Source organism: Alternaria atra (assembly GCF_907166805.1).
Source record: "Alternaria atra isolate CS162 genome assembly, contig: 25, whole genome shotgun sequence".
In the NCBI taxonomy this organism is placed as follows: Eukaryota; Fungi; Ascomycota; class Dothideomycetes; order Pleosporales; family Pleosporaceae; genus Alternaria; species Alternaria atra.
In genome coordinates, this window is record NW_025091323.1 from 5127622 (window position 1) to 5148771 (window position 21150).

Consider the following 21150-nt stretch of genomic DNA (forward strand, 5'->3'; position numbering starts at 1 on the left):
CTCGCAAGTATGCACGAACGATGCGAACAGTACTATAAAGTAGGGAGAGTTATGGGTCTGTTTAGCATCGCTGAATGTTGGTTCCACACCTAGGTGGGTGGCGTGAAGCGGACCCGGAAATTCCGCCCCTAGCATGCGCAGGGATCTACTCTACCTAATAGGAGCTTGTCACAGGCTTAACCCGTCCCATCTCCCATCACACCAGCAATGTTTCTCCTAATAATTGTCCTGCTGATCGTCGCACCTGCACTGACTTATTATGTCTCCACAACGCTGTTCTACCAAAACGCCAAGAGCACCACGTTGGGGAAAAGACCGCCAACGATCCCATATCTAGTCCCGGGAGCTTTCCATGCTTTCAGTTTAGCCTACGACGGACCGCAGAAGTACTTCGGGAGGTTACTGTACGCTCCTCGATATAACCACTACTTTGTGAGTGCTAACAGCTGTCAGCAAGGACTATGGCAGCTTCGCACCGTTCGCCGTCAAGGCGGGTTTGCAGCCATTCATTGTTCTTCGAGACCCTGAACAGATGAAGAAAGCTATCCAGGCATATGAGCAACGGAATCCAGTCACCACCGGAAAGAACATGCACGAGATCATCTTGGGTTCCCCTCAAGCTGTTGCAAACCTGTATGCCAACGCGGCCATTGACAAAGGTGCCATCCAGCGTGCGCGCATAGCATCAACACGAAAGCACCTAGAAGGCGACTCGTTGACAACTGTGATCGACCTCTATGCTGCAACCCTTTCGCGCAATTTGAATGACAAGATGTTTCAGGTCGGCAGCTGGACCCAGATAGAAGATGTTTGGTCGTTTTTCCAGCAAGTTCTCACAAGGTGTTCGATGGAGACCCTCTTCGGTTCGGCAATCTTTAAGCAGTATCCTGCGCTCATCAAGGATTACTGGAAGTTTGAAGATACTATTGAGGGCTTCGTACCGGGAATGCCATGGTTTACGAATTCCACGGCATATAAGGAGCCGCGCGATCGGCTATACAAAGGCGTTGAGAAGTGGTTGAAAGCTAATCACAGCGGTACCGAATTTGCAAAGATTGGTGGTGACGACGCAGATTGGGATGAACACAAGGGTTTGAAATTCATTCAAGAACGGGATGACTTACTTGCGAAAGCCCCGTTACCTCTCGAAGCTAGGGCAGCGGAGATGTTGGACATTATGCACTGGTACGCATCATCTGGAAAAGCGTTATCCGCATAGTATCAAAAAGTTCTGACATGCTTACAGCTCAAACGTGGACATGGTCCCTTCCGCCGTGTGGACAATAATAGAAATCTTACGCAAACCATATTTGGTGGAACGCATCACTGCCATCGTCTCTGAGCGGCGATCATCAGAAGCGACCGCGTATGATGTCAATGGTGTTGCAGCCTCACCCCTCGTTCAATCTCTACAAGCGGAAGTCAGCCGCCTCCGCGTCGCACAGTACATGACATGTGCCAACGAGTTTGCCGAAGTTTCCGTCAGCAGCCAGTGGAAACTACCCAAAGCATGCAACACAATTTCTTTCTCGCATGATATCGCGTTGGACACCAAAGCGTGGGCGAACGCGCGGCCACGTACTGTTGAGAGACCATTGGGTGAGTTCTGGCCTGAACGCTTCTTGATCCCTGACGACAATGGTCCCAAAGCGCGAGGCCAACGGAAGAGTGGAAATGGCGTCGAGAGTGGGAGGTTTGATGCGCAGAATCTCGAGCTGCTGGCTCCAGTCTTTTACGACCGGCAGAGTTTTGGACTTGCTAGCGACTATACCAAGACTATGCAAGCAGCAACACTAGCTGTCCTAATGAGCGAGTTTGAAATACAATTATGCGATCCAGAGGCGACCGATGCCGCGATGCCTGCGTTGCAAGAGTCGGCTTTTGGGCAGCTACGACCGCGGGAGAGAATAGCCGTGCGCATACGCAAACGCAGAGTTGGGAAGGGACAATGAATCACCCCACCTTTGTAGCAAGTGACACGACTTGCCAGCAAGGTTTTCCGTGTAGACAATGCAAGCGATTAACTAAACTTACTTCACGTTCATCACTCCAGTCATTCAGAATCTTTTGCATACACATAGCCACCTTTGATCCGTTACTGCAACAACGACGACTAATAAACCATATCGGAAATGGAGGTGGATAAGCTCACTATAACTGTGGGCTTTGCCGCCGTCATCTCGACTTACTGGCTCAGCAAGACGATTTACAACCTCTTCTTCCATCCTTTGGCTGGCTTCCCTGGTCCGCGCTGGGCAGCTGGATCGTACCTTCCTGAATTCTATTACGACATCCTACAAGGCGGGCGATATTACAAGAAGGTCATCCAGATGCACAAGAAGTATGGTGAGTATGCGCGATTACGCGGAATCCGCTGTACAAGCATGTGCTCATGACAGGCAGGCCCACTTGTACGAGTCAATCCCGATGAGCTCTCATTCAACGACCCCCTCTTCTACGACAAGGTCTACTCAGGTGGCGGACAGAAGCGCAACAAAAACCCAGGTCTCACAACTACGGCGCCCACATCAGTAATCTCGACAAACGACCATGATCTACACCGGCAACGTCGAGGTTATATTACCAACCTGTTCTCAAAGAGATCTATCTTGGACCTGGAATCGGCCATTCAGTCCAAAGTCGATAAGTTAGTCATGCATATGAAGGAAGCCTATCGTACTGGAGAGACGCTCATTGGACCTCTCATGTTTGGCAGCCTAGCGGTGGACGTCATCTCACACTATGCGTACGGTGAGAGTTTTGGAGATCTCGACAAGCCTGGGTTCCCTTGCGAACTCGAGCGAGACGTCAAAGGCGTAGTATTGACTGCGCATGTGCGCCGATTCTTTCCCGCTATTGACGCGCTCATGATACGTCTTCCAACCTGGCTAATCGCCCGTATAAGCCCTTCCATCGTTAGCTATCTGGATTTCGAGAACCGGATCACGAAATACTCCAAAGAAGCCCTCAAGAAAAGCCAAGAAGGAAGATATTCAACCAAACCTAGGACACTGTTCGACGCACTAATCGGCCCCAAGGTTCCTGTGCCCGAGAAGACGCTCCAACGATTGAAAGATGAAGGTACGCTCATCTTGTTCGCCGGTGTAGATACCACGGCCCGATTCTTGACATGTACCATGTGCTACTTGATCATGTATCCTAATATACTGGCGAAACTGCGTGCAGAGCTACGATCCTATCCCACCTCGACCTGCACTCAGCTTGAAGCTCTGCCATATCTGGTAAGCCATTTGCTGCATCTGTCCATATACCCTAACATGAACTAGACTGCGGTCATCAATGAGTCACTCCGATATGAATGTTCCTTTACAAGTCGCTTTCCACGCTTACTCGTCGAGCCGCTTGCTTACAAGGATAGGCTCATACCTTCGGGTGTAAGTACAGAAGCTGCTTGAGTGCTTGAGCTATCTAACAGTACCCCAGACTACCATCGGTGCAATGCCATATCTACTGAACAGCCACCCCGAAGTATTCCCTGATCCTCACGTCTTCAGACCCGAGCGATGGATCGAAGCCAAAACCCGCGGAGAACATCTCGAGAAGTATCTCGTCACCTTCACGAAGGGTAGTAGAGCGTGTCTTGGTATCAAGTAGGTCATTCACGTCCTGTGTACAATGGAACAATACTAACATGATCTAGCCTTGCATACGCCGAATTGTACCTCACAGTCGCAGCAATGGTTCAGAACTTCGACCTGAAGCTCGTAGACTCCTCTATCGAGAACATCACTCCAGACCGAGACTTTGGTCTGGCTTTCGATAAGGACTACAACTTCGGTGTCAACTTCAGAGTTACCAAGGTACTGCGAGAGTGAAGAACGCATGATCTCGGTTTGTAGTGGCTGGCATTTGCACTGTTCTGGGGCATGTGCCGGATCTCTACACACGAAGTGGGTACTACGAGATTGTGCTGTGTTGGAATGGATAGGTTTAAGGTATCTCGTGATGGAACACTAAATATGACTTGTCATGATAACCATCTCTGCAACCCTTTGATCGTTGTGGAAAGTGACAGCTGATTCAGTCAAATTTTTAATCTCAGACCCAGTCCATCATCCCTCACTATCAGCCAGCCCAGTCTCCGCCACATTCGAGCGCGCAATCATCTTTACACCATGCATCCTGTTTAATAACATCGCGCCTGCATATCTAATTGCATCCAGTAACGTCGTTGCGGCATCGCTACATTCATATCAGCCTCTTTACCTCTTTGCTCCGTTCCGTATCTCAATAGCTGGCTTGATTTGCACTTCTCCAAGTGCTAAGCTAAATACCAACAGACTCACCCTAGTATACTTGCATCGGACGCACTTATTCGCCTCTATCCTCCGATTGTCGCGCTGGTCGTGCGAATCGCGTCTGGCAATAGACAAGACGGGTGGTTTGTGGTATAAGAGAGAGAAAAGTGGAGGGTTGGGAATAGGTTGGTCGAGGGGAGGTGTTGCTGCGAGTGTGTGCGTGGCGAGGAATGCGAATATGACGAGGAGAAGAGTCGGCAAGGCTGCGCATAAAGACCCGCGAGTCATGATGGAGACGATAGTACTTGGTGACCAAGGTCAAACAGTAAAGATGAAGGGAGACGGTTGTTTTCCAGAACGTGGTATGACTTATAGGCAAGGATATGGAGGAGACAAATAAACGACCCGTCAACCTGAGTCCAATATTTTATCATCACTATCACATCATCCCCCCGTCTCTCCAAGAATGCGTAGCGTCCGCTACTAACAAACTGTATCAACCAAACATTGTGAAGAACTGTGCTTGTCACATACCTAGCCCATCCCGTTGAAAACTAAACCAATGTACGCGTGTTACCTCCCCGTACCACAGCAAACACTCAAACCAACCCATCACACCTTCCTATCCTTATCAAGCCTACCCGTACTACCCGCACACAGCGCCATCACTCACATCGCCCTGGTGATTTCTATCATCCGTAAGGGAGACTTTGACATCGTTGATGGCATTGGTGACGCGGTGATTGTGACTAGCTCATCGTCTATGGGCTGTCTCCAGGGCAATTATATCCACAAGCGGTCTCGCACAAGATGTTACTCCTAGCGGTCCGGCAGGCACACTTATTGTTGCAGGCTCTCCCCTTGATTCCCTTGGCGCAGGACTATTTGTTGTTTCGGATTAGTCCATTGTACGATTGATTATGGGGCTTGGATATGGTCTTTTGAGTGGAGGAAGGGGGGGAAAGGAAGGCGTTGATTCAAAAAGGAAGAAGAAGAAAGGGGAAAGATACATTTATCATTGTGCATGAAAGAATCATTACTCGACACGTGTTGCAGACCCTAGTGGGGTTGTCGGTGATGATACCTTGTCTGCGCTCGAGGGGAGTGGCGGGGGTAGCACTAGTTAGAGCGATGAGGGTGGTAAGGAGGATTGCTGTGAATTTCATGGTGTTGATTGTTTTGCTTTTACGGATAGTTGGTAGGAGGGCGTGGCTCGTTTGTGGTGTTGGTTGGCTGTGCTGGACGAAGTATAGACATAGGGACGGTGTTTCCAGTACTTATAAACGTAGAGTAAGAGGGAGGGTTACGTCTGGGTTTCCTGTACTGGTTAATAGTGGGTTCTTTCATGTTCAATATGCGGCCGTGTGGTGTGGTGTTTCTTTATCGTCCCTTGCATGCTGTCCAATGTGTGTGCGGCGAGGCAAATATAGAGCCAACACGACGATGGAAGTTGCGCATACGAGTAAACATCCAATCTAGAATGGCGATGGTGCGCCCTGCTGTTAGCCAATTCGTCACACAAATAAGGCTTCGTGGTGAGATCGCGGGACTTGACGATAGTTCCTTTGCATAATGTTATATCACCGACCGGATAGGCCCGTAGATCCTAGGTAATGTAGCATGCCTTCGTCGCTACTCCGATCCTCCAATATTGCTTCTTTGTATGCACCTACATGCGCTTAAGCACCCCGTCCACCTCTCTCGTCCTGCATGCCAATGGCTGGGTCTGGTGCCTCGGGGAACTCCTTCTTCGCCGTCTCCTTTCCGCCAGCCGAGTCCTTGCCTTCAGTCGCATGGCCACCGGTGCCCTCCTTCTGTGAACTGCCGGAAAGTATTAGCTGTATGCTGCGAGAAGCCACCCTTGTTTCCTTCACACCCCCTGCACAGGCAGTGTGTATAACGCTGGAAATGACTTACTCTAAGGCGTCCTTTGCATTGCTCTCATGAATGTTGTGTGTATCGCCTTGTTGGACCTTATCTTGTACCGCGTGGGGGCTGTCGCTGTCGTATTTGTCCGTCTTGGTCTTTGAGTTGGTGCTCAGGTCGTTTGGGTATTGCTTGACCCTTGTTGAGGCAGAGAGGGAGAAAGGACGTGCGGATGGGGCGCTGAAGCGAAGGGTTCGTGTCGACCGGATCATAGTGTTGCGGAACATGGTCGTTCAATTGGTGGAGCTTCGGGCTATGGATTAGGTAGGTGAAGACAGCTGGAGTTGAAATCGTGTATGTATCAATTGAACGTTTGATGTTAAGGTGGATGAGTGCAAGGAAGTAAAACTTCGGCAGAGACCGAGGTATGCAACAGCGAATGACGCATGACGCGTTTGTATATTTCAGCTAACAAATGATGATGTATGACGCTCTCGAATTGTACCTGGCCTGGGTCGCGGGTCATAGCTTCCCTTGTGGCGCCTTACCGCATGGAGATGTCATGCTACCCCTCCCCCACATTCTGCGATTTGAGCCTCATCGCGAAGATCAGGCTAGTATTCGAGCGCAAGATACAACATCGTCCATATTGAGCAAGGGTCGGTCATCTATTCACATACATAGGGAGTTTCACAACTTTATACCTATCTCCAGCATTATACACCTTGCAGAAGAATTCAGCACTACGAGCGCGCATCGACAACATGGCGGACCAAAAGGACTGGAAGCCAGAAGACTTTCCCTGTACACTGTACTTATACCCCGACTCCGATTCTCATCAGCCTTACTAACACATACCCAGCACCCTCAATATACCCTTCCCCTCCGCCCACCTAGCCACCACCGCCCAGCGCGCTCTCTCCGTCGACGCCGAACTCTCACCCCTCGTCCGCCGTGCCTTCTCCCTCACCACGCCGTCAGAATCTTCAGAACAGAGCGTCCTCCAAGTAGACTATGCAGCAACCACGAACCGCATGCTACGTGTCGCGGTAAACGGATTCATCGAGAGCATAGGCGTGGTAATAGGAGCCATGAAAGAATTGGATACGGATATTGTATACGAGCCCACCAAGGAAGGACTAGAAGGGGTGCAGGGGTTGGATGCGGCGAAAGTAGGTTGAAGAAGGGACCCGCGAAACAACAATCAATGATTAAGTCTACGATAGAGGACGCCGAGCTTGCAGACGAACGGGAAAGAGAAGGAAGTCAAGCGTAGAAGGGTCTATTAGGATGACAAGACAAACAAGCCTACTGTCTGCGGGAGACCGTAAGGCGCATCAGGATGTAAGCAAGCCGCAGATGGGTGAAAGCCGGTTCTGCGGTGTTCGGAGGATAGTCTCTGGGGAAGGTATATGCTGAGGAAGCCACCATGTATACCAAGTCAGAATGCGCCTCGAGGTGCCATGATACAGGCCGAACATAAATCTCATTTCAAGACAGCCAAACGCCTAACGCTATGCTGCAATGAGCGTGTCCATACTATATTGCCATACCATGAACCCTTGCTTCTGGTCCATACATTACATTTTCCAGCTTGGACAGCCTCTACTATTGCTTCTTCGCTGGAAATTCTTCGTCATCACCCTCCTCCTCATCGCCATCGTTCTCAAACTTCCTCTTGGGTGCTGGATTTCCTTCAAGAACCGCCATCTTCGCTTCTGGAACCATCGACGGCGCGGTCGGAACCTGCTCTGGCGGTTTCTCCGTAGGCATAGGCGGATACACACCGTCCTCTCTAATCTGCCATCCATCAATCTTCAGAAGCCTCCACCTCTCCTTGATCTTGCATCTAACCAGCTCGCCTGTAGTTCGCGCATCTTCGTAGCTGTCGTGGCCAGCGGCACCTCCTTGCTGGATTTGCTCACCAAGATAATCTGAAGCTAGCTTGCGTAGACCAAAACGAAAGGGTAGGCCACTGGGGTTCGGGTAGAGGAGCACCGTGTCGATGATGGTTGGGTGGATGAGACGGATAGTGTTGAGGTCGTTTTCGAGAGCATGGCCAAGAACCGGGGTGGTGGGAGAGACGTGAGAAAGAAATAGGTCTCTTGCTGCATGGGGTGAGTCAACAATGCGAAGATCTTTGCGAACAGGCTTTGGGTTTGCCGGATCGTACGGTTTCGCGTTTAGGAACTGATCTGCGGTTATGCCAGAGAAACGGGTGTTGAAGTCCAGCACGTGTCCAAGGGGCCGCACCAGCACGTCAACAAGAGGCTTGTGTTGTGGCCACGTTATGACTGTGAGACGAAGCATCTCAAGGCCGTTAGTGGTATAGCCCATTTCGCAGTCGAAGCACACAGCGGTATCCTTCGGGACTTTGTCGTTCTCCGGTGTTTCGATAAATGGCATTATGAGCGACAGACGGTTTGGATCCTTGACGTTGTACACATGCGTTTTGTGTGTAGTGCAGCCCTCCGATCCTACCTCTCCATTGCAACAACTGAACTTTGTAGGTTCTGCTGCGACGCCTCTTGATTTCCTAGCAAAGATTCGCCTGCCCCAATGATGTTTGCACTGTCCTCCTGTGGTAAGTACTCCATCTTCTTCCCGCCGCTCTGGAAAGACTTGGAAACGAGTATTGCAGCGGTCACATTGTTCCCAGCCGCCAGCTGCTTCAAGCGCCAACCTCGTCTCGTTGAGGTCGGCGTCAGTAGGTAACTTAGTGACATAGCCATGCTTATCCAATCCATCCTGAGGGCACACAAGTCTAGGGAGGAACGTGACTTCTTCTTTCGGTGTAAGGCCGGTATCGACCTTCTTGGGTGGTGCTTTCTTTGGTAGCTCTCCACTCTCCTTGGCTATAGCTTCGCGTCGTTCCTTAACCCATTCTTCCGCTGGCATGGTCTTCAGCTTGACCAGCCGTTGTTTAAGTATGTTCTCATACACTGAGCCATTTGATGTAGCGATTCTTTCCTACTAAGCTGTTAGCACGAAGAGCACTTTGTTGCATACATTAGCTTAGGCAGGAGAATTCAGCAACATCGTCGAACACTCTGCTGCATATATAGGCAGTTCTGAGACAATGTTCAACACTCTCCTGCCTGCTCAGGTTGCAAAGAGAAAACGTACTATTACAAAGTCAGCTACATGTCTCAACAGTTTGTAGTGGGAGCTTAACCCTCTTCATCAACCGCCAGTTTGTTGAGTTGATTTGGCGATAGGTGCAGTGCTTTGACCTCAGGTTTGACTGCTTTGAGAAGCTTGTCGTTTTGCGGCTTCATGTAGGCGTGCAGCGCTTTGAGCAAAGTAACCCTCTTGGTGAAGGTCGCCGGTTCCTTGTTAAGTTTTCGTGGCATCAACGCAACAGGAACATCTGGCTTGGCGACAACCTTGGGTGCAGCGGCAGCCAGCGGTGGCGATACTGGTCGCGTGGCAGATACTGGAAGGGGAGCGGGTGCTTTAGGTGGTGCGGTATTTGTAGCTTTGGGCACAATTTTCGTCGTCGGTGCCTTGGTCTTGAGTGTGTCTGAGTTGGCAACGACGTCGACATTGGTCTGAGCTTGTGCTGGAGCGACCTGCACAGTGGGTGCCTTGGTGCTGTCGTCGAGCTTCAGCCTCTTCGCGATCGGCTCTGAATCATGTGTTGCTGCAACTGGCACTGGAGACCGCCGCGCTGTAGATGGCTGTGGTGTGTTGTGACTAAAGATGCAATGAGGTAACTCGCATTTCTCACCACAAGGACATGCTATATTGGCAAAGCTCCTGGAAGCTGGTACAGAAGGCCACATGTTTGTTTCGGTTGTGGCGTGTTCTTCCCTGTAAGTAGATATAATGACAAGCTTGATACGCTCGTAACCTACCAGGTTAGAACAGTTGAGCAGCTATGGGCCGATGAACACGATTGTATCGGGCCTGATACTGTATTCGGCACGTGCGACGCAATTGACTGCACGGTTTTGCAATGGTATGAGCGAATGACGGCTAAGCAATCATCATCTCAGTGGCAGAAAATAAGATTGACGTAGATGCAAAGGTGGCCGGCGATATGGCCTGCGCGTCAATGTTCGCCTTGAAGCTTCATCAAGAGCAGTATGGCAAGAATGGGCTGTGATCAAGGTTACCAGCAAGCTCCAGTACGAGCTCCAGCTTTCCCAAAGAAGCTAGAGTGGGCCAGATGGTGAAGGTGAGTGATGAGGTGAGATGCGCGTCTCAGCCCTGTAGATTCTTTAGCGCAAAATGCAGGGTCCACAGGCCACGGTCCACGGACGCGGGCGAACTCGCGCGACGGTGGCGATCTTATCGTTAATTCCGTCATGACGCGGTGATACGACTTGTACGCACTTGTCGAGGATAGCTTTCTTTCATTAGTCTTTCACCAGTCAGACGCCGGTAATCTATGCGCAAGCGTGTCTGAAGTAAATCTACACATCTATACACCAATCCCATACGATCGTGCTACTCTATCGCGACACAAGTGGTGTCCTTGTTGCAGGGGACTTGCTTTTGAGGCTGCGCGCGTCTCGGTCAGACCTGCGCCTCTCACGGACGACTTCTGGACGCCGGGGCGATATACATATACTGCGCCTTTCATCCTAAGCCTCGGGCCAGCCAAACTTCAAATCTCTCGCCATGTCTACCTCTATCGAAACCTCTGACAAAGCTGACCACCTTTGTGTCCTCGTCCATGGGTACGTTTCTGTCGAACGCCTTATCGCCTCCTAGCACGTCAAGAAGAAGCACTTCCGCTGACCACAACCAGCCTATGGGGAAACCCTGAGCATCTGAAATATGTCAGTACTACTTTGGGTGAAAGATTCCCAGAGGACAAACTGCACATCCTCGTAGCCAAGCGCAATGCGGGTAGCTTCACGTACGATGGTGTCGATACTGGTGGCGAACGTGTCGCAGAAGAGGTAGAAGGAAAGTTGGAGGAGTTGGCCAAGGCTGGACACGACATAACCAAGATCAGTGTGGTTGGCTACTCTCTGGGGGGCTTAATAGCACGCTATGCCATCGGCCTGCTTTTCCACAGAGGCATCTTCGACAAGATACAGCCAGTTGTATGTATCTTCACGACTCTCCGGCACCTTGTACTGACCTTTCCAGAACTTCACGACATTTGCGACACCACATCTTGGCGTACGAACACCCCTCAAAGGCTACCACAGCCACATATGGAACGTCTTGGGAGCGCGAACGCTTTCCATGAGCGGGAGACAATTGTTTGGCGTCGACAAGTTTAGGGGTACGGGCCGATCACTTCTGGCTGTACTCGCAGACCCTGAGAGCATCTTCATCCAAGGCCTCGCGCAATTCAAGCACCGAAGTCTGTATGCGAATGTTGTAAACGACCGAACAGTCACGTACTACACCGCCGGCATCTCCCAGACCGACCCCTTCGTCGACCCAGACGACATCAAGATAAACTATATACCGGACTATGAGGATGTTATTGTGGACGGCAAGCATCCAGTCTCGTCAAAGGAACCCGAAGAACCCCCAGCCTTCACACAGCGGCTGGCACAGGGCACAAAGACAATACTAGGACGGGCCACTATTGTCGCCGTCTTGACGGTCTTTGTGCCATTTGGTGTGTCAGCCTTCCTCATCAACTCAGCAGTTCAATCGATTCGTAGCCAACAGCGTATAAGACTACACGAGGAAGGTAGATCAGGCATCGACTATGCCCGCTACCGCATACCGCTCATGATCAACGCTGTACGACGGGAGGCTGAGGGCATGTACGGAAACGCAAATCATGCTCAGGATCAAGAGTATTTGAGCGAAGGCTTCGAACATATGGCTTCTCTCACTCAACCCACGTCACCACGGTTGACGCGCAAAGACAATTCCGATGTCGACTCGATACAAGAGGAGAAGGACAGTGCGAAGCTCAACTTCCCGACGTTGGCCCTCACAGACGATCAATTCAAGATGATCGAAGGGCTGGACAACGTGGGCTTCACTAAACACCCAGTCTATATTCACAACCATCGACATTCCCATGCGGCCATTGTCGTACGCATGAACAAGCCCTCTTTCAACGAGGGCAGAGTGGTTATCAAACACTGGCTGGACAACTTTGATCTGTAAATAAGCTTCTGGCATGTTTTCTGTTTGCATTTACAGCGCGGCGCATGGCGTATCCTCGGGATGGAATATCTCGAGCTATAGAATCTGCTTTTTCACCAGGCGGGTTATACCTTTGTCACTTCATTTATGCAGGTACTTCTCATTTATGAATGCTTAATACGTTACTATACTATAACTGCCACAGTTTCATTGCACAGTGCATAAAGATTTTGTTGTACAACAAGAACCCTCAGTCCAGCTCATGCTCCTCTCCCGCAAAACGAAATGTACACCCTTTCACAACACGCCCTCCGCTATCACCATGCAGCCCAATATCTACCCTCACCACCTCATACTTGGCAGTCTCATACATGCACAAGGCATCTTCCTGCTCCTGCGAAACGACCTCGTACGCCCATCCATCGACCCGCGATCCCAGGCTATTATCAATGAGCGCATTGTACTTCCTACCCCAGGTCCTAAGCTTCCCGCCATATATCACAGCCGGTAACAGCATTGGCGCTTCCCTAGATGAGCCAAACAGCTCGGCCAGAAAGGAACTATCTGCCAGCGTTCCGTAGAAGAAGTACCACACTGGATACTGGTCTTGTATTGGCAGATATTCAAAGCATGCGCTGCTTTTAGGACGATGATGAGGTAGTGTGGTATCGTATCCAAGAGTTGGGTACGCGGAGATGGGCGAAAGGGCCTTGCGCGCCTTGTTGATGGGCGCAAAGACTGGGCGAACGGTGGGGTAGGTTTTGACCAGCCATTCTTTAATCTTCGGAATATCAAGCTCGCTGATTTGGCAGAATTCCGCGATGCCGTCTTCGCCTTCTCCCTCAATGATTCGGGGTTGTGAGGGACGGACAGCGGCGGAGGCGAGGATTCTAGGGGTGATGGGGTCGCTCATCTTGAAGAGGTAGTCCATGTTGCCTGACTTGCTCTTTGATTCCTGGGCAGAAGCCTGTTGTTGCTTGGTTGAGAGAAGGAGATCTTCCAACTCGGGAGATAGTTTGGGTGCGGAGGTCTGGTCAAATGGCGCGATGTCATCGTTCAGTTCACTGAAAGCATTCATCGCGTCTTGGTCTAGGTCGTCAAAGTAGTCCATCTTGTTCGTAATAGTGGATTACATGTGCAATGTATGTAAGTGTCGGATCTGGCGTTGTGTCGTACTTGGGAGAAGAGAGGAGGACATAGACTACTTTGACTCAAACTTGAACATTATCACTGTAAACATGCCTTTTTGATGAGCCATAGCGATGAAGCCAACCAAACTTCCTACATATCTAATGATGTCCAAACCTTGGAACGGAAAACTACCTACGCAGCTCTCAAATCAGAGATGACACAATTGTGTGAACAATGGCAACTGTGTCACTTCAAGCTGATGTATATGTTTGAAACATGGTTCCTTGGTACCGAAACTGTGCGGGAACCAAATCGGTGTTGGTGATGCAGATTAGAATGGCCATTGATGTGTCGCCCTCACGCTAAAGGGTCGAGCAGCGGCGGACCCACCAAAACATACCCGAGTAGTAATCTTGTCATGTCAACTCCCGACACACCGATACACTGCACTCGCACTAATCACATACTCGCATGCCACTCCGATGACCATCTTAGTTACGAAAGCCTTGCATTCATTTAAGCCATAGCGACATCCAGAAGAGAAATTACACCACCACTAGGTCTGTCCTCGTTGCCTTGTGAAGACAATAGTACTACCTAGAAAGACCTATCACTATAATGTCTTCTCCGAAACCGTCACCCCTGGGAGAGACTCCAAATCCGACTGCTTCGATGTCATTATCTTCACCAGCGCGTGCTCGCTTGATACAATCTTTAAACAAGCATCAATTATCGGAGATTTGTATATCGACCGACCAAGTCTTTCGCCCGTGCCACATGTTCTTCTATGGCTCAATCATGGACCCATAAGTTATTCAAGCAATTCTAAACCTCCCGGAACTCCCGAGTACAAGATCTGCCACAATTTCTGGTTTCCAAGTCAAGATGTGGAGCATATACCCAACGCTTATACCTGGCCATGGGAAGGTGTCAGGCGTGGTTTGGGAGATGGAAGAGGAGGATCATTTGAAACGCTTACAGGCTTACGAGACTGCTGCTTACAGGTGGACTTGGTGCGAGGCGGTTCCGGAAGATGAGAAGACGGTAATTGACAAGTGTCGGACGTTCTGCTGGGCTGGGGAGCCTGATAGTAAAGAGCTTGAGGAGGGCAGTTTCGATTTAGCATGGTACCAGAAGGTCCTCAAACCTTCCGTTGTTAAACGGCGGTCTCCAGGGTCTTGAATACGGTTAAGGTTTGCCTTTAAAGGTTTGAAAATTTGAGAGAGAACGGCATATAAATACCATTGGGCCTGAAGAACTGCAGGCTATCACGGTAATGCGTGAGCTCCTTCCGCCTTCTCATACCATCTTTCTCGATATCTCCTCGACCCATATACTGCTTGCTTTTGTCATATTCGAGGTCAGATAGTGCCTTCTTCCTACAGCGTCCACGATTCCCACTACAATAGCTAGGATAAGTATTCGCTTTGGCGCTCACATGGTCCTCATGTAGTGAATGCGGAGCACAACTACGCGCGACAACCGTCTTAACACATCAAGATTGATCGTAATTTCAGCCGCGCATCTAGACAACGAAGCGTGCAAAGATGAACTTTTGATGCAAACACTCCGTGCCGGACTATGGTCTTGCAGCTATACACGATCAGTTAACTTCATCTACATTCCTACGAGAATATGATATCCTACCTCTTGAGTCATGATGAAATGCAGTCGCCAGGTCTTCCAACATGACAGTCGTATGTAAAGACCAAGTATGACAACGCTGGTGGTGATGGAGAATGTTCTGTCTTGACGTCGACATGCTTGGATACGATGTATGCGTTGGGAGGAGAGTGTTCGTTTCTGCCACGATCTTAGGTCTCCGGACCAGTACTATGTGAAGAGACCGGCACGTACCATGGCTGTGTCGAGGTTGGCATTTTATGCAGAGTTTGTATAGGAGCCACATCGTCGATGGGCATGTAACTAGGAGGGCGATGATAGCTATGATACTTTGTGTATCGAGTGCCATGTTTATCTTGTTCTATGCTTGGATTTACGGAATGCTTTTAGGATGAAGGCGGATTGAGGTATGAAGTGGGCGATAAGTATTGTGACAATCTTGGTGCTTGTAGAAGGCTGGCCGGAACTAGAGCGTCTACTGGCCTCGCAATTCGGTCACGTTGTCTGGTTGGGAGACAGGAATTGAGCCGGTGAGTCGGGTTAGTAAGCAAGTTGTTTTGTAGTGTCCGTGTGAGTGCGAACATTGATAGCAGTGAGCGGCGAATATATGGGTATGTACTCTGGCAACACCAGAATACTCATGCAGATAGTTGACCAGAGGCAGAGAGCGAAAGGAGACAGGGTATCGCTAGCCCCGCCCTGGTCATATCGGAAACCGGAGGTTTCGCAATATGGTCGAAGGTCTGCTCCAATCGGTGTGCCACAAGCTTATGTCCGTTTCCAGTATCCGGAACGAGCTTTGACAGCAGGGAGGATTATGGCAGCAGCAGCCAATCAATGATGTCAAGAGACGCTCTGATTACCAATTTCATTGGTGGGCTGGGCTGTGGTGTAGACGCAGCCTTGTAATCTGGTGTCACGCCGCGTGTATAGCCGGTTTGTTTGATGAAGAGAAAGCTTCCCCAGCCCAGCCCTGGCCCACCCTCAGAGGTTGCTTTCGCATTCGCAACGGCATGCTCACACAGAGCCCGTCTAAATGGCAAGCGGGAATGGTGCTGTGGACTACACTAGCCATAGCTTAGGTTCATGCATCGCCGCGGTCATATGTGGGATGAGCTGATAGGTTGCCGCCGAAACCTTCATTATGCAGGTTCTACTTTGGTGGCGCAGCATGCACACAAAGCCGGAGTGTGTAGAAGTAATGGAGCATGGTTGTGTAATCAGTGACATGTGGTGGCGGGTCAGGGGCAGTGTAGACCTTTGAGCTGCAGCGTAGAAGTCTGAGCTGCAATTTTCAAAAGGCGCTATGATGGCGCCCGTCTCCAAGTTTACAGTTGGGTCGATGATTGTGGAAACGGCCAATGAATTGAGCCGATGGTTTTGGAAGCAACCACCCACCTTCCCACTTCGAGAACACGCCCCTGCCTTCTTCCTTTCGACATCAGACCCAACGTCGTCTGAATCTACGTCAGCTTTTCTCCAAAATGCGATATTGTTATCCCCCGGTACCCCGGGGATTTCCGGTGAATCTGCTCAAGTTGTGAGCTTCTGTTGCCTTGCGGCACCCGGCTGTGTTCAGTGCCGAGGGCAGTCCCACAATCTTACCCTCCACAACGATACATTCAAAGATGCCCAAGAGATCGGAAGAAGATGAGTCCGAATGGGCGATGCGCAAAGACGACATCCTCAAATTATACGTCGAGCAGAATAAGCCGCTGTCAGAAGTCATACGTGCTATGGCTAAGCAAGGCTTCACAGGAACGTAAGGGATATACGACACTCAGAAGTGTTTTACCAACTGATAGAAAGAAAAACTCAATACGAAAGATCGTTGAAGAGATGGTGCGTGTCTAAGAATGTGCGAAAAGGGGAGTGGGAGTTCATCCTTGGCCGCCTGGACGAACGTAAGCGCCCGACCAGCGTGACCGTCCGTGGTGTCACGATCTCGCAATCGAGGCTAGAGAAGCGAAAAGCGAGGGTACGTGAGACAAATTTCATTCGTTGCATGTCGCGCAAGTTGGACGTTCCAGTAGTGATGATGACTCACTGACAATATTAATCAGAACTGCATCCGCCTCCTCGTCCTCGAACCCCGGAAGGCATCGAAGTATCTTCACCATTGCCAGTATTTGATGACGAATAGCTACGACCAAGTGAATCAAAAGAGCACCACGTGGGAGCTCGCAAGCCAAATCTGGAACCGAGCGACGCCTACGTCAAAAGCCCCCTGGCACTTGAACGTTACTCTCTGCTTCTACCATTGCATAATGCTTTGCCGTCAACCATTACTTCCTCTGCAATGACAATTTCCAATCCCCGACCCACAAATTTTGCTATAGCTGAGATAAGGAAACTTGCTTCTGTCCAATATAGTACGGTAGGATCTTTCTCCTCGGGGCCACTCTACGATTGCATATGCCATTTTGTCTTTGAAAGGAACAACGACTATATCCTCTCCGCTACGGACAGGCAATTCCTACTCCGGTCCTACCAGCCCTTCACGAGAGACGATTTCATCCGTGCGAACCATCCTGTTCTCAAAATGTTTGTTAGATATACGATACCGGGGAGCGAACTAGAAGATATCGCGACGAGCACGAAAGACAAGGACGAGCTGCTTCTCCTTCAGACCTTGCTTATTGCTGGCCAATTCGACCCGAAATGGCATTCCTTTGGATCAGATCTACTACGTGCTGCAGTGATACATGAAAACCTAGCTCTGCTAGACACGGTCATCGAAAGTGGAGTAGACATCGACAAAAAGCTGGTGTTCCCAGATTCGTCCGGCCTTCGGAAACATGATCTTGGTCCAGTCGTAGCACACATACTGACCTCTCTACAGTTTGCCGTTCGCAATCGTCGTGAGGATCTAATTGAGATCCTAAATGAACGTGGTGCTACCATATTGCCCATGAACCCGGATTACAACGGTGTCAGTGGAGTATTTCTCCGGGATGCAGTCAGCGATGGACTGATAGACTTGGTGCAACCACTCCTTGCGAAGTTGGCAGCTTCGCGGGGTTGTATAGCTCGACGTGGAACCAAATTCTTTGATCAAGCCATGCGACATGCAGACCGAACAATGATTGATGTCCTCCTTCAAGCTGGCCTCAGTCCTTACGACTCTTGTATAGACCGAACCATCGACTATTCGCGTATAGTCAGCTTCGAACGTGTTCATTGGACAATCAACACTCCTTTCATGGCCGCCTTAGACATGTACCTGGAAGAGTGTACCCGTCTCAGTGCAGAGCCTATACTAAACTTGCGGAAGCTCATAACAAAGAAGCTCATCGGCTTCCCTACCGACAATCTCGACAAAGAGCAGCAGTTGTCATGACACAACCAAGTCGCTTTGGCGTCTTTTCTCTTAGTGCTCGCTGGGAAGTATGAGCTTAGAGAAGTACTCCAGGAAAAATCTGGACTGGATCCAGACGATACAGCGAAAATTATTCGCGAACGCTGGAGGAGAAGCAAGCTGGACTTTTGAAGGATGAAGTGCAATAGCTTGAAGGAAAGGACAACATCCCATGGCAAACTAAATGGACCAGTGGAAGAAGTGAACAGGACTGCGATAGGATCTTATCTTGTGTTCCATGGCGCCAGAAGGACTGGAAGAATTTACCCATACCATTACATCACTCCCGCATTTGCACACGCACAAACAATCATGCACTGTCGTGGTTGAACGTACGCAACCACCCAGCTTAATTCCACAACTCTACTCCCCATGTCCAGTCACCCGAAAGCGTCAACGCGTGAACACACCCTCCTGTCATTTCCCCTCTCCTCCTCCTTGACCCGAGAACGTAGCATCGGCCCGAAACGAAAACCAAAAAGCTTGTTTCATCTCATCCACCAAGGTGCAGGGTAGTTGCAAGTCAAGATCGACATGGGGGATCCTCGGTGCTGGGATTGTGCTTGCTTGAGCGGCTTTTGAAACCGAAATGTGCGGATCGTCAGGAACGCGAGAAATGTATGGGGAAGATGGATTTCTTTTTTCTTAGAGCCGAGATTTTGAGTTGCGTGATTTTCTCGACGACGGCATGGTTTACTGTATTTGGTGTCTTAAGCTCCTTCTCAATCGAGCGTTTGGTGTTGATGAGTACCGTTCGCCTTGAAGTTTCGCCGTGACGTCGGTGATTGCGCGGTGTTGACTACAGCCCCACCCACCCAACAGGTAGGATTGAAAGTGGAGAAGTATGGCATTACGATCGTATACTCATGTTGCCGCGTACCGAGAGACCAAGACTTCATGTGCTGGTCTGTGTGTTGTAGCTTGAGAAATCAAGTCGTGCATCTTATGTAAAATTATTCTAGAAGAAGAAGAAGAAGAAGCATGAAAAATGGCAACGTAGATTGGCTTCATAAGAACGCTGAAAGCTATGCTGAATCTGTCATAAAGTGGGAAAAAAGGTGGTCTCCAAACCATGCCCTCGCATACATACGCCATGATCGCTGAAATCGCCGTTATGGTATATCATCCCAAAAAAGTTGTCAAATAAAATCGATGTGCGCCCTTGAACTGGGCCCCCATTTCACCCATGAAATCCTATTTCGTACTCCTACAAAACGCCCGTAAACCCCGTGGTGTGCAAAAGCCGGGTATTTCACTAAGATGTTGCTCGGCGTGAAATCTAATATGTACATGGAAGTTGTCATGTTGTAGTAGTGGTGTCGAGGTGCTCTCATATAGAATCTACAGCTGTTTGAGGCGCGTGTGTGCTGTCATCTTGCTGTTTGCGTTCTTTGAGACATATGCCTTGCCTTCCAACTTTTTCTTGTAGGTAATGGAGCCGGTCGGTATCGTTCTCGTCGAATGCAAAGGCGCCGCTCCAGAATCCGCAGTCGATGTTTGTGGTCTCGTTTCGAGATACGACCTGGGCTTGAGCTGCGAGATCTACAGGTGGTATGCCATGTTCTTCGCCAGTTTTCGCGCCGACCGCATCAATCAGGCTGTTACCTGGCATGTGGTGGAAAAGCTCGGAGTTCAGTGTCCAACAGCGGAGTCCAGGACTCGGATATTTGCTTCGATTTGAGGGGGTTTTGTTCTGCCACTCTGGCGTAGGAGATTTTGTGCCTTCTCCCTTGTTGCATGCGTGAAGAAGTGCAACATCGAATGCACGAGGTCCCGACTTCCTCAGCTTCGGTGGAGCGAGGTCGTTGAGAAGACGTTCGGCGGTGCGGCGGGTGACGGCGTAGCCAAAGGAGCAGAGAGGGAATTTGGAGCGGTGTATGACACGCGATCCCTCAGGCATGCCCAGCAGACGGAACAATGCCTGTGTGAATGGATGTAGGTTGTACCATGCGGGAAGGGTAGGGTCCTGGTATTTGATGTGTGGCATAGCGGTCAGGTTAAAGGATTGGCGGTCGGTCTTGGGTCCGTCGGCGGTAACGACATCGAAGTAGTCACCGCAGTGGCCGAGATAGAGCAAGTCCCAGGCATCTTGGTCGCCCCAGTACTGTGTGTGGTTGCTGTCGGCGTTGACATGGGCATGCTGGGAGCGTGGCGGAGGAAGGAGCTGTCGGGCAGCGGCTGCCGCAAGTGGAACCTGAACGCTACGCAAACGGATGTCCCAGTCGACGTCGTCCTCGAGAATGAGAGCGGTCTCGAGGCCGGAATCCAGAAACCTTGATAAGCGAATTAGCAGCAGCTCTATAACGACGGATGCATGCCAAGACGGGTGCCGGGCAACGATAGATGACTTACCACTTGAGCGCGTTGTGGTGGCCTAACCACGCTAGTATGGACCCTTTCTGCGCCTTCTCTTGTCCATTGATGAAGCGCTGAATGTCGCCTTCGGTCCATTCTGGCTGTGGCGGGATGGTGAGATCGATGTCAGTTACATTGGCAGCCTGGATGAGCGGCTGGCGGCGCGAGGAGCCTTCCTTGGAGACGACAACGACGGCGCCGAAGCCTAATGTTCTGTTTGAGGGTAGTTTTGCAGGTTGCGACTCCATGGACGACATCCATTTCAGATATACGCGGTCAGAGTCCCTGCTGTGGTACCATACTCCGATAAGGACGAGAACGAAGAGCAGCAGCAGCGGCGTGGGCCGCTTCCTGGATGCAAGCATGCCGGGCTAAGGAAATGGGCCAAAAGTTGTTGTTAGAGGAATGTTGTCAGACATGTCCGCGAAGTCGAGTAGGTGGGGGGACGCTATCGCAATAAACAAGTACGACGATGGCGCGCTCGGTAGG

At 50.3% G+C, this 21150-nt stretch overlaps 10 protein-coding genes across 10 annotated transcripts; 5 read left to right on the forward strand and 5 right to left on the reverse strand.

Moving 5' to 3' along the window:
- Window positions 1-207: 207 nt before the first annotated feature.
- ALTATR162_LOCUS6764 (uncharacterized protein) lies at window positions 208-1952 on the forward strand (the record flags this gene model as incomplete). The annotated part of the gene is made up of 3 exons (XM_043314386.1): window positions 208-404; window positions 454-1185; window positions 1247-1952. 3 exons carry the CDS (start codon window positions 208-210, stop codon window positions 1950-1952), a joined length of 1635 nt encoding a protein of 544 aa, XP_043170321.1.
- A 180-nt stretch (window positions 1953-2132) lies between these two features.
- Window positions 2133-3836, forward strand: ALTATR162_LOCUS6765 (uncharacterized protein; the record flags this gene model as incomplete). Its single annotated transcript, XM_043314387.1, has 5 exons — window positions 2133-2346; window positions 2404-3242; window positions 3288-3395; window positions 3445-3611; window positions 3662-3836. The coding sequence occupies 5 exons, from the start codon at window positions 2133-2135 to the stop codon at window positions 3834-3836; spliced, it is 1503 nt and encodes a 500-aa protein (XP_043170322.1).
- A 2102-nt stretch (window positions 3837-5938) lies between these two features.
- ALTATR162_LOCUS6766 (uncharacterized protein) lies at window positions 5939-6412 on the reverse strand (the record flags this gene model as incomplete). The annotated part of the gene is made up of 2 exons (XM_043314388.1): window positions 5939-6080; window positions 6177-6412. 2 exons carry the CDS (start codon window positions 6410-6412, stop codon window positions 5939-5941), a joined length of 378 nt encoding a protein of 125 aa, XP_043170323.1.
- Window positions 6413-6889: 477 nt separating this feature from the next.
- On the forward strand, window positions 6890-7414 carry ALTATR162_LOCUS6767 (uncharacterized protein; the record flags this gene model as incomplete). The annotated part of the gene is made up of 3 exons (XM_043314389.1): window positions 6890-6936; window positions 6988-7297; window positions 7352-7414. The coding sequence occupies 3 exons, from the start codon at window positions 6890-6892 to the stop codon at window positions 7412-7414; spliced, it is 420 nt and encodes a 139-aa protein (XP_043170324.1).
- Window positions 7415-7733: 319 nt separating this feature from the next.
- Window positions 7734-9910, reverse strand: ALTATR162_LOCUS6768 (uncharacterized protein; the record flags this gene model as incomplete). The annotated part of the gene is made up of 2 exons (XM_043314390.1): window positions 7734-9095; window positions 9314-9910. 2 exons carry the CDS (start codon window positions 9908-9910, stop codon window positions 7734-7736), a joined length of 1959 nt encoding a protein of 652 aa, XP_043170325.1.
- An 841-nt stretch (window positions 9911-10751) lies between these two features.
- ALTATR162_LOCUS6769 (uncharacterized protein) lies at window positions 10752-12215 on the forward strand (the record flags this gene model as incomplete). Its single annotated transcript, XM_043314391.1, has 3 exons — window positions 10752-10810; window positions 10882-11182; window positions 11229-12215. 3 exons carry the CDS (start codon window positions 10752-10754, stop codon window positions 12213-12215), a joined length of 1347 nt encoding a protein of 448 aa, XP_043170326.1.
- A 229-nt stretch (window positions 12216-12444) lies between these two features.
- Window positions 12445-13305, reverse strand: ALTATR162_LOCUS6770 (uncharacterized protein; the record flags this gene model as incomplete). Its single annotated transcript, XM_043314392.1, has 1 exon — window positions 12445-13305. The coding sequence occupies one exon, from the start codon at window positions 13303-13305 to the stop codon at window positions 12445-12447; it is 861 nt and encodes a 286-aa protein (XP_043170327.1).
- Window positions 13306-14904: 1599 nt separating this feature from the next.
- Window positions 14905-15234, reverse strand: ALTATR162_LOCUS6771 (uncharacterized protein; the record flags this gene model as incomplete). The annotated part of the gene is made up of 3 exons (XM_043314393.1): window positions 14905-14918; window positions 14973-15128; window positions 15183-15234. The coding sequence occupies 3 exons, from the start codon at window positions 15232-15234 to the stop codon at window positions 14905-14907; spliced, it is 222 nt and encodes a 73-aa protein (XP_043170328.1).
- A 2256-nt stretch (window positions 15235-17490) lies between these two features.
- On the forward strand, window positions 17491-18288 carry ALTATR162_LOCUS6772 (uncharacterized protein; the record flags this gene model as incomplete). Its single annotated transcript, XM_043314394.1, has 1 exon — window positions 17491-18288. One exon carries the CDS (start codon window positions 17491-17493, stop codon window positions 18286-18288), a length of 798 nt encoding a protein of 265 aa, XP_043170329.1.
- Window positions 18289-19636: 1348 nt separating this feature from the next.
- Window positions 19637-21026, reverse strand: ALTATR162_LOCUS6773 (uncharacterized protein; the record flags this gene model as incomplete). The annotated part of the gene is made up of 2 exons (XM_043314395.1): window positions 19637-20579; window positions 20659-21026. 2 exons carry the CDS (start codon window positions 21024-21026, stop codon window positions 19637-19639), a joined length of 1311 nt encoding a protein of 436 aa, XP_043170330.1.
- Between the last annotated feature and the right edge of the window lie 124 nt (window positions 21027-21150).